The 12312-nt window shown below is 36.0% G+C and overlaps 1 protein-coding gene across 2 annotated transcripts in view; it reads left to right on the forward strand.

Moving 5' to 3' along the window:
• LOC117405734 (ras-related protein Rab-6A) overlaps window positions 1–12020 on the forward strand; it is a 31665-nt gene extending 19645 nt beyond the window's left edge. The window contains exons 4-8 of one of the 2 annotated variants that reach the window (XM_034922680.2): window positions 240–345; window positions 3131–3242; window positions 4654–4747; window positions 6483–6549; window positions 9574–12020. In XM_034922680.2, coding sequence (XP_034778571.1) covers window positions 240–345; window positions 3131–3242; window positions 4654–4747; window positions 6483–6549; window positions 9574–9638 — 444 coding nt within the window. In that variant the 3' untranslated portion in view covers window positions 9639–12020. Of the gene's footprint in view, window positions 1–239; window positions 346–425; window positions 532–3130; window positions 3243–4653; window positions 4748–6482; window positions 6550–9573 lie in introns of both variants that reach the window. The other variant, XM_034922679.2, reaches the window with a different exon arrangement.
• Window positions 12021–12312: the final 292 nt, after the last annotated feature.

Below are 12312 nucleotides of genomic sequence, written 5' to 3' on the forward strand. Positions count from 1 at the left end.
ATGAATAACAACTATACAAAAAAAATCAAGTTAGATGTCAATTGGTTATCTAATAATAGAATGTTAAAAAAACAAACAAAAAAAAAACTCCCTTGCTCCGTCTCTTCCTCTCTCTCTCCAGCTCCCTCTTTCCTGCCTTTTTACTCTCACACTTACTCTATCTCTTTCATGGAGTTTTGTTGCCATTGTTATTATTTTTCGTTTTTTTTGGTTCTTTATATTTTTTCCACATCCCACAGATCAGGTTGCAGCTCTGGGACACTGCGGGTCAGGAGCGCTTTCGTAGCCTCATTCCCAGTTACATCCGTGATTCAGCCGCAGCTGTAGTAGTTTACGATATTACAAGTAGGTATCTCTTTGCCCTGGGTGAGACCGTTTCTTATCCCTGCCTGTTTTTTCTTGCTGTTGTCTGCCTGGTTTGCTAGGTGCGGTTGCAGTTATGGGACACAGCAGGGCAGGAACGGTTCAGGAGCTTGATTCCTAGCTACATTCGTGACTCCACTGTTGCAGTTGTTGTCTTTGATATAACAAGTGAGTGGGGCCCCTTTTGCTGTTCTAACAATTTGGCTTCAGGTTGGCATGTGTTCACCTCCCTGTATCTCCTTTTATTTTTTTGATGGCCCAGAACTATAAGCTGTGTCTCCTATCAGTCATTTAAAATGACATTTAGAGGTTACCGGTATGTACTGTATTTTGCAAGTCCACTGCAAACAAATTGGAAACAACTGAAAAAAAAACTTTATTGATACAAGTCAAGTCTACTTTGTATGAATAAAGGGTTTGTGGTTTTTTTTTTTTCCTCATTATTACTGTTGTGCCTATTATCCTACTCTACAGCAAGCCTTCAAGGTTCATTTCAAATTAAAATCTACACTGAAGTTTACTTTTTGTAAATCAGCAATTTAGCATGAATAAGCATAACTAGGTTTTTAATCACACTGTCAGATTCATAGACAGGATTAGCATAGAAAGTGTAGAGTGTTCGTTTATAAAGACTTTGTAAAGGACTTCACTATAGATTCAAAGATTTGTTTTAAAATTGTCCTTTTTATAATCTGAAACTTCTAGTAATAACTGAACCACAAAGTTTCAAAGGTTTTTTTTACACCTATTTTGAGTTGCTGTTTTGACACAGTATTTTGCTTTTTATTGCATTGTCTATACCTTTTTCCTCCCTAAGAATTTGTTGTATAACCAATATGGTATGAATTAGATTATAATACATTTACAGTAATCCCATCAAAAATACAAATCTAGTAAAGGCCTCTAGTATATTGAGGTTGTCATTTTAATGCTAAAATGAAACGCAGCTTTAGGTGGGTTTGCCGTGTTTGTGAGCTGCATGGTGTTACCATTGGTCTCTGTTTGCATGGATTCTATGATTTTTAATAAACTACTTTAAATCAGATGGCTGTTTAATTAAAACCATGTCAGAATAGCAAAAAACATTTGTCATTTTAATAGACTGCCTTATTAGATACATTTTATGCAATTCAGTAATTGCCTTTATTTCCTGGGGCAAGATGTCTTTCTGCAGAATAGGAAACAGAAATGGAACTGCAAGAAATACAACAGGAATCCAGAGGCACCTAAATAGTTTAAAACTCTTTGAAAATATCATTTTGTGTCTTGAATAAGCAAATAGAAGATTCATGACAAATTCCCATATTATACAGGTGGATTTATAACATTTTTTTTGTGTCGGACGCAGCCTTTTTTATTTTTTTTTATTATGTGTTAAGTGTCCAATCTGAAGTCCTTGGTCTCAATGTGCAGTGATTGCTCATGGTGATAAACTTTTCTAATTGCCTAATGCTGACATTGAAAGAATGAAAAAGGATTGTAATGTTTGTAAAATCTGTCCACAGTCTCCACAAAACTTTGAAGCATGGACAGGTTTTTATTAAATAAATTAAGACAAACAGTCGTGATACAATTCAAGTTTATACACTATTTGGTAGCCTACAAATACATCACATGCTCAATTCCAAAAGATGAAAAGCATACCAATTACAAAAAAGGTTTCCATTGTAAGCATAGTTTACAATACTAGCTAAACCATATACAGTAAAAACTAATTGTATTACTTTTATGTATGGTAGGGTTTTTTTGGTTGTTGTACTGGAATAGAAATGTGATAGCAACAGGAAACAATGTCGAAGATTACTGTCTTTGCCGACAGTAGTTGGTATTCTGATAACAGCAGTTTGCTGAAGCAGCTACTCTGTGCCACTGGTAGCTGTTTCTAATTCTGAATTTTTATACCTACATCTCAAGTTAAGCAGCAACTAAAAATAAATGGGGTTTTTTTTCTGATTTGATAATACCGCGCTACAATGTTTATAAGTGTATTTTCAATTCAGTAAATATTCAGTAGAATATATGGACCACTTTGGGACTAACTTGTGGTTTAAATACTGATATCTGTTAGTTTTATACTTAAATATGTTTGTATTGCCAAAAGATCAGTGAAACGTGATTCTGCCAAATTTGCCTGTCAATGGAATTAATATTTAAGCTTTATTAAACAATAGACTTCATTAAACTTTTAGACATTCATGTTATTTTATTTTTATTATTATGTTGTGCTTTATTGTAATCAGATTATTACCCTTATATTACCATGTATAGTGTCTAGTAAATGGTTACTGTATTAAAGTATTTGCAGCTTCAGGTCTGATGTTGAAGTGACTTGCTAAAAACTGCAGTGGGTATTATAAAGGGCTAATTGTCTTGCTGTTGCGCAGGCATGGCAGCATTCCATGTTGACTAAAGCTACCCTGTGTATAAATATAAAGAATCCTTGAGAGTATTAAAACCAACTGCAAGGTGAATCATGTCTTTCATTAGTAAAATTGAACAATCGTGCTGTGTTTGTATTTACAGATCTAGGTGTCATTTCTCTGAGGAGCTTTGATATATTTACCTTCTTGTAATAGCTGTGTAACTTCAGTCATTTACAGAGTGATAAAGGTGTGAAATCTTGGCTGACCGCTTTTTTTTTTTTTTTTTTTAAGAGTAAAAAGGTCAATTTATGAAATCAGGCTACAAAACGTACGAGAGAATCTCGCCATGTTAATAATAGGGTGTCTATCAGAGCAGAAACTTAATGAAGCTTGTTTTCTGTCAGATGTTAACTCTTTCCAACAAACAACAAAATGGATTGACGATGTCAGAACGGAGAGAGGAAGTGATGTTATCATCATGCTGGTGGGGAATAAGACGGATCTTGCAGACAAAAGGTACAAGTTCACTCGTTGCTGGCTGTAAATGCATGTAGATTTACAAGCACCTCTCAGTCCCAACAGAAGTTCCCAATCACTCTGCTTTGTTTTGGCAACAGAATATTGTCCCCCATGGTTTAGATCAATTGAACCCTACTACTAGTTTGTATTAGATTCAAATGTATATGTTAAACCTGCCGGGAAAATGTTCTCTTCTCCAGAGAGAAACATTTTTTTCTCAAATGCATGCATGTGTTTCTTTATAGGTATGTGCCTGTTGTGTTCTTTTGATCAAAACTCTGGTTATTTAAACCAGCAGTTTTCAGTGCTGCTCTAGAATAATAATGAGGAGCCTGTCCAAGTCTGTTCCAAGTCACTGGTTCATTTGAAATAGAAGAGCTTAAACATTTGGATAATGTCTGCTCCTCTCTTGTTACTAAGCAAGCTTCACATTTAATTCACAGTTTTCCAGACTTGTGACGTTAACTGTACATACCACATGCATTATGAAGTTATGTGTCATAATGCTGCATCACCCACACACAACTATAACCATGATTCTTCTCTGGCAACATGGTTGTCAAATTCCCTGCTAGATTTTTTTTCTTTGTAGTCTTGATTGACATTTAAGAGTTTAGACACTACCATTTAAACACATTTTTGAAATCCTGCATTGTATAAAGCTACCACTATGGCTTCCAGTTGCATCAAATCCATTGATAGATGAAATGGTAGCCGTATCAGTCCGGAGATGATGGACAAAGAGAAAGTGTGGTAACTTTTATTGGACTAACTGAACAATAATTAATCAGAAGGTTTTTAAGACCTCAAAGGTCTCTTTTTCAGGTGAAAGTCTGTATGCATCAATATAGAGATAACATAAAGAGATGTAATACATTATCTTGTGGAAAACGGGAGTCGGACGGCTGACCTTTTAATAAAGGTCATTACAAATCTCAACAGAATTGTAATCTTTTATAAGCTGTTTCATGTTTTTCTCCAGTTAGTGTCTGAAAAAAAGGTTTATTTTTACAACCTGTAAGATTACCTAATTGGCACTTTATTCTTTAAATTTGTTATTAGTTTAAACATTTGGGCACTATTTCATTTCTGTGTACGTGTGAAAGCGTGCTAATGAGGTCATCAGGCAGTGAATTATCTTTGGTTCCAGTTGATTGAATAGCCATGTATTTCATGTATTTCTGTATGTAATTATTTTTATTTAGATAAGATCCACATTTTATGTACACTCTTTCTCCACCTAAACTAGTTTTATAAAGAAAATAATGAAGTCTGCAATGTGTAAGGCTAAATATAGTACCTCATTGATAGCAGAAAGAACATTTTCATTCCCACCATGAATCTCTTTTTTTTTTTTGTGCTTGTTTCTCCATCTGTGTTGCACTTTTTAACATTCTGTTTGCTACAGGCAAGTATCTATCGAGGAGGGGGAGAGGAAAGCCAAAGAGCTGAATGTAATGTTTATTGAAACTAGTGCTAAAGCAGGATACAATGTAAAACAGGTAAGTCTGGAAGGAACCGTTTGCACTGTGAATTCTGTTTGCTGCTGGAGTATGTTTTTACTATACAGAGAAAGCAAAAGAAATGTTAAAGCTCCAAATACTATCCAGCGTTACGTACAGATGTAGCCTAAGCATCACACAGAAGACACAGTGTGGGGGGGGGTTAGGTTTTCTTTGGTTTATGTTTTGGGGGGGGGGGGGTGTTTTCTGTTGTCTTGCCATCCGTACCACTGAAGAGGGAGAGCAGAGAACCAAAGAACCGAATGTTCTGTGTACTGAAACATGTCCAAAGACAGCCTACAGTGGGAAGCAGGTAGAGCGTGCTGTTTTAGGGTGGGACAGGATCGCAGTCTGATGATTTAGGATGATAAATGACGCACATTGGATCATTGATATCAAATCACAACAACAAGCATTCTTGCATTATGTGACTTTGTCATAGTGGTATGACAACCACTGAATCCAAGAAACTAACCACAATCCAGTCATTTCCAAATGCTTCAGAACATGCTCATATGGAGGTGCATTTAACTGCCCTGTCTGGTAAAGTAAACATTTCAGAATTACAATGCTTTCCGGCGTTTCTGTTTGGTATTGTATTCCTGTCTTGCAGAATGCTTGGAATTGCAGCTATCGTTAGCTGGGCTGTACTTTTTGAGAACTAAGCTGCTGCTCTTTCTTTCATTTTTAAAAGACTTCTAAATTGTGTGCAAAAGAATGTTACCCAATTCAATTCTTTAAAACGAACACATTCCAGTGCAGTTGTTTTGCCATTTCTCTTTGCGATTGGGTCACTTTGTTTTGTGAAGGAAAGCATTTTGTAAAGGAAAGGATAAATAAGAGTCAGCAGCCTAAGGATGGCAGTTTTTTTTCTTCTTTTTACAGTCCATATGCACACATTCTAAGCAAAAGTAGATTTGTATTGATCAATCTACTTTTACATTGATGCATATTCTATGGAATCCACCTGCGTTATTTTTAGTATGAATACATGTTTTCTTTTTGTTGTAATTTAAGTGAAACCTGGAATAGCCCTTAAAAGGAACCATGCAAATGTACAGAAAATGTGTATTTCTAATCTATAATTAGGAAGAAGGAAATAATGTATTTCTAACCTATAATTCACCAAATTGTTTCAAAAACACTGAATGAACTATTTATTTTATATCATTCAAAGGGTTCATTTTATGAACAGAGTGGAATTGTTAGAACCACAAGGAAACGTGTGCGCTGCCTTGAAATGAGACTTGTCTTGTTTCACTGAAGATCTGAATAAAGCTTAATCTATTGAGTTTAGGTCTGGAAGTTTAGAAAAAAAAGACTCAATGTTCATGACACAAGAAACTAGTGTTGTGGATGTTAAGCAGTTCTTTATTGGGGCTGTTTTTTGTATTGCTCTATGCAAAATAGTTGCAAGTTTAGGATGCAGATTTTTAGCTGTACAATTGTGGTGAATGACTGTAAGGTTTGCCACTTACATGGCAACCATATATCCTGTAAATCAGGTTTTTGAAACCTATGCAGTACAACACGTTTTATAAAACTGTCTGGAATCCTAAGGTGCTTTAACCACCTCATTGCACCACTGTATTAAAGGTACAGGTTGTGAGAAGAAAAAGCAGTCGTTGGTATCAAATCAGTGATCACTAAAATGAAGTGTAAAATAATGCAAGGGTTTGTTGTCAGATGTTTTGTCAACTTTTATTTCCTGACTCCCGTCTCACTTTTCTTCTAGCTTTTCCGACGTGTAGCAGCTGCCTTGCCTGGGATGGAAAGCACACAGGACAAGAGCAGAGAAGACAGTATCCTTTCAGCAGTCTCTTAACGAGGCAACCACTATTGCTTTCCTTTGCATTTCGATACGAACTAGCACATATGGAGCTGTTTTTGTTGCTGTATTACAACCTTATGAGCATGGTTTGCAGGTGGGCTGTAGGTAGGGTTGCCCCCTTTTCCACAGACCAAAAACTGACATATTTCTCAATTAGCCTCGGTCAAGCACCATACACCAGATCTTGATAAAAAATCAATAAAATCATACTGTTGGTATTTTTTAGCAATCGGCATTGCAGGCCATAGTGTTAGTGGATACAGTAACGTAATTCCTGCCTGGCTGCACATTTCCCTAGTATCATGTACATTACTGTGTCACACCACTGAAAAATTACAGAAAAACTCAATCAATCATACTTTCTATCTACGGTACCCGCGTATGCTCTTATGTAGTGTATTATACAGTACATTACTTTTAATGGACAGAAAATCTCTCATACAGATATAAATAATTGTGTTTTGTATTTTTTGAAAAATAAAATAATTAACCTACTATAGTTTCTTACTTAAAACATACGGACGAGGAAAAAGATTAACTTACCCACTACTTCTTCCATGGGTACTTTGCATTTGATTTTGCAGCTTTCAGGAGTTCTTTGTTTTTCAGTATAAAGTCGTAAAAGTCCCCACAAATTTCAGACTTGACCAGGTCTGAAGACATCTGATTTCTTTCGTTGCGCCAAAGATTTTGCATAACGCTGAACACTCTCTCTACAAACGCATTGCTGACTGGAATTGCAAAAGCACATTCTATCATTTTCAAGAGGTTTGGGGCATCACATTCGCCAAAAAACATCCCCCATTTCTGGTCCACTGAGAGTTCGTTATCAGGATCCAGTTTTGGTATTGCTTCTTTCAAGATGCAGTATTCCTTGAAGAGTTGCTCACCATCTAATATGTACGTCAGAAATGCTTGGAATCTCACATAGACCTTCAAAGGTGAATGTAGCTTCAGGCTTCAAACTGAGAGTGGCAATTTTTTGTAGGTATGAATCTGGTCCGAAATTAAACCGCTTCTCCAAGTACTGTGCGCCTCTTAGGTAGACATCTAAATCATTTTTTGTGAAGGCCTCTTGTTTGCTTGGTGGAAGATACTTCAGCCCTTGGTTAACTTTGAAAAACCTTTCTGAAATGCAAGACTTCAGGTCGTGCAGCACTTCGTTTAGTACGCCGATGATCACGGTGGACTGTGTATTGTCACTCTCCAGTTCCAGGATTGCTGGTTGAAATGCATTCCTGTAGCTGTGCACAAAAAAAAAAGATAGCACTCATGGACAGAGAGGTTTGTGTCAGGATTTAACCCATCTAGTAGGTATGTGGCGCAGAAGCTTATGATATCCCATATCCAGGAATTCAAAGCAAGATTTCAGCTCGCTGACATGCTTTGCACTGCAGGAAAATTCGTTGTACACTTTGATGACAAACGATTCCACGTCATGTGCCAGCTGTTTACAGCCGTGTTTTGCGGCATTGTGCAGCAGATGACAGTGCAAGCAGCAGTGAGGAGATTGCCATTTTCATTCTTCAAGCTGGTATATACAGAATGATGAACACCGTAGTTGACAGCGTCGTTGTCTGCACCGCATGAAACTACATTATTGAGATTCAGACCACACGTGGTAAACACCTTGAATACGCGAGCGGTAATAGCATCCGACATTTCATTTGAGACTTCATAAAAGTCTATCACGTCTTTCTTAACCCCCTTATCCTTAGTGAAGTAGTTCACAGCACATTCCAGTATATTAAACTAATGTGCGTGCCCCATACTGAATTACTTTGAAATAGCCTCTCACAGTTAACTAAAGTTTGCAGATACAACTGATAATTTAAGCATATTAAGCCAGTTTTTTTTTTTTTTTTTTTTTTAAAGCATTTTTGAATGTCATAATACGATACGGTATGTAAAACAGTGTTCAGGAGTCAGGACTTGTTTAATTTTTTAAGTAGCTATACCCTAATGTATAAATTGGATATTTAATTTATTCCAGGTTAAACACTTTTTTTTAACAAATGCAAAATAAATGTCAAATAAATGCATTCATTTCCATGGCTAGTAGGTTTTAGGATTTTATTATTATTTACTGAACTCTGGTAGGCCTGTACTGTCGTTCTAGTACCTCTATGATAAATTAGTCTTACCTGAGACAAATAGCTGTGATGTGTAACGCTGTGGTAAACCAAAGCATTTTCTGAAGCGATGACGTTGTCCACTTTCTCTGTGTTTTTCACAAAAAAAATGTGAGTGTGTCACTGGATTTCTGAGCCTGAAAAGACAGTTTGTGGCAGTCAGACGTTTGGTCAGTTCTTACAGCCGATTTCGCCATCGTGTTTAACTGTAAATGAAGCATGGCATACACTGCATCTTGCTGAAGTTGCATCACTGTGGTCTTTTGAAATCCAGGCTTTAAAGTCATCAAGTCCTGGAAAGAGCTCAGCGTTTTAACTTTCTTTTTTGTTTGCCGCCGTCATTATGAATCCACTGTGTCCTCGGCTTGCACTCAAGTCCCCCAAGTAGAATCACATACCAGCTTAGTGCTATTGGGTTCTTTTACATCAGGTGGATATATGTACGTTATTCAAGTGCAGCGCTAAGCTACGCGACGTTTGAAGTTCAATTATTGGACAGCGCATATGTTCACATACTCAACATAAAATAACACAAGTACAATGTACAGATCAGTACTAAACAATATATTTTTTACGATATTGGAAATCCTTTAAGCAGAAAGGCTGTTGGTGTTGCTTATGCATGCATTTCACCCGGACACAGAAGCCAAAGACGGGACTGTCCGGGTGAAACCCGGATGGGTGGCAACCCTATTTGTAGGGTTATACATGAATCCTTTGAAATACAATTTTGCTTTGGAGATTTAACATCATTCTAGGATCCCAGGCACTTTGGAAGTTGTCACGAGTTAAAAAGTTTAACAACTCTGTATTAAAGGAAAAAGTGTTTTTTGTCATGTGTTCCTTAACAGAATTTCTTTCAGTGATCGACATAAAACTGGAAAAGCCCCCAGAACAGCCAGTCAGCGAGGGAGGCTGTTCCTGTTAATATCATGTATCTTATCTCTCTCTTTCTTTCTCTCTCTATTTTTCTCTCTCTCTCTCATTAAATGCCACTGCTTCTTCTCATTTCCATCGACTGCAGTGTGAATATCAGCTCGTACCTTTCCCTGTCGGTATAAATATACAAAAAAGAAAAAAGAAAGTTGCAGTTTTATTGCTGGCTGTCTCATATGGCCTATTAGCATCACAAGCACAAAACTGAAGATTGTCAGTGTTGTCATATTTCCAAAAACAAAATGCCATATTCCAACAGATTTAGGCGCTTGCCTCTTAAGTGGTACATTCTGTTTTGGGTTTATTTATTAAAATACTGCACTTTTAATGTGAAAGTCATGATCAGTTTGAAAAGTTTGAGTCTGGCTTTAGAACACACGCAGGGATGAGTCTGTGTTCAACACTGATTCACTCTTGAACAATGACAGAATCGACAGCTTTACAACAAAATAATTTTGTTTTGCATTCTTTTTACTCTTTTAGTTATTTAAACAGAAGGGTTAAAAAGAGTTCTAAATTGCAAGTGCTGGAGAGAGAAGTTTTGATACAGTAATGGAATCATTAAGAATATAACTGTTACATTTTTTAAAAAATCCCTTTAATTGAATAAATGACTTGCTGATTGCATATTTGTAAAGCAGAGATGTTTCAGCATGTCAGACATTTTCAAACAGCGAAACCTTATTTAAAAATACAAATAGTTAGCAAGCTTGAATACATCAGGAGAGTTATTATTTTAATGAAAAAAGTTTGTAAAGTAAGGGAAGTATCATTTGATATCTGAGAAATTATGCAGACATTACTATGCTTTTTTTTAGTTTACCATTTTCTTAGGGCTTCCACTGGTTTTATTTTTTGTTAGGTTTGTATAGTTTGATTTAACATACCTGTGATAATATAGTATAGCGTTATTTAACTAGTTTATATAATTAACCCTTTCTTCTGTAATTTATTTCTGCAACTGGATCATTTAAAATTATTGTAAAACACATTTTTTTTTAGGTTTTGGTATTCTTTTTTCAGAAGTAATCTTAGCTCCTCCCACCACCTAAAACACTGAAAAAATATAATCCATAACCCTTTCAATCCCTTATGTGTGTGTGTGTGTTTTTTTGGGGTTTTTTTTTTTAAGATGCCGATTTTACCTAAAACAAGTCTGCTGTGGTTTTTCTTTTAATGAAAAGGTATCACAGCTATTAGAAACAATGCCCAGGGCGTATATTAGCACAGCTTTAATTTGTTGTGTCACACACACAGTCTTTCTGTCATTCATAGATAAAACTGTTTTTAGTGACTGGCAAAATAGCTTTTGGTAAAGAGTGAAATAATGTTAAATTGTGCCTGGGTGACTGGTTTCATTGCTGTTGTGCTTTCCTGTTGCTATACAACTGGATGTGTCGTTTTTGTTGTTAATAATAATAATAATAATAATAATAATAATGATATTAAAAAAAAAAAAGGTTATTTGTCGTCCATAAATATCAAATGCTTGTAGGAGCCATGCGTACTACACATGGAAGTTCATTAGCCTTTACCTTAAACTAAAACACAGTGGCTTTTCCTGCTTGACAGATCTTAAGAACATAAAGTTTACAAATGGGAGGAGGCCATTTGGCCCATCTTGCTCATTTGGTCATTAGTAGCTTATTGATCCCAGAATCTCATCAAGCAGCTTCTTGAAGGATCCCAGGGTGTTTGCTTCTTAACTACCATTTCAATATACATAGTGCTGCGGCTTGGGTTTCTTCTATGAAATCGGTGTGTAAATTTTTGCTACTTTTTTTTTTTTGTACATTTTTAAAAAACCTTACGCAAGTAAGAACAGCATTTCTTTTGAGAAACAAGCAAACACTAAAAACATTGTTCAGTTTGGCCCTTCATGAAAGGATGTTCACCACCTAGTCTAAAGCATGACCTCTTAATAAAATCTTCTTGTACACTGAAAACAAATAATGTAAACTTTGTGAAGGTATTTCTATCAGAATACTAACACTGTCTCTTCCATTTGTATGTGTGATTCATAGTGTGTATGGGATACTTCTTCACTCATAAGCTGAGCTGTCAAGGCTTCTGTGTCAGAGTAGTAAGCATTTAGAGTAGTGCTAGGGGTTTTGAAACAGGTTATAGCACTCTTTGGCTTGACTGTTGTACCAGTGCAACTGTTTGTCCATTTAATGATTTTCTGTATGTCTTGAAAAATAATAATAAAAAAAAGAACAAAAAAATAAATAAAAACTGGAGCGCCAACCAGATGTACTTGAAAGAAATTGAAAAGCAAAGTCTTGTCAATGAAACACCACAAGTACCTCGGCCTCTGTTTGATAATGTTAATACCCAAAGCCTGAACAAAATAAACACCTGCCTATTCAATTATCTTACAGTCGTCCTGTTTTTTTGTGTTGCCAATCCTTTTATTTTCTACTGCAAGTCTATTCTACATGCAAAGGTGTCCTGTTAAGAAGCAGTATTTCTTGGAGATCTACAAGTACACACTTTACTTTAGCTGTACAGAGTGAAATATATGAGAGCAAATTTGCTGACATTTGTAGTATTGAATGTAACCTAATACGCAGCTTTCTAGTGCTTAATCAGCAGCAATAAATTGCTCTATTCAATACTAAAGGAGTCCAAGTACATTTTAACTGCTACTAAAATAGCCACATAAT

Source organism: Acipenser ruthenus, chromosome 8 (genome assembly GCF_902713425.1).
Source record: "Acipenser ruthenus chromosome 8, fAciRut3.2 maternal haplotype, whole genome shotgun sequence".
NCBI classification, from domain to species: domain Eukaryota; kingdom Metazoa; phylum Chordata; class Actinopteri; order Acipenseriformes; family Acipenseridae; genus Acipenser; species Acipenser ruthenus.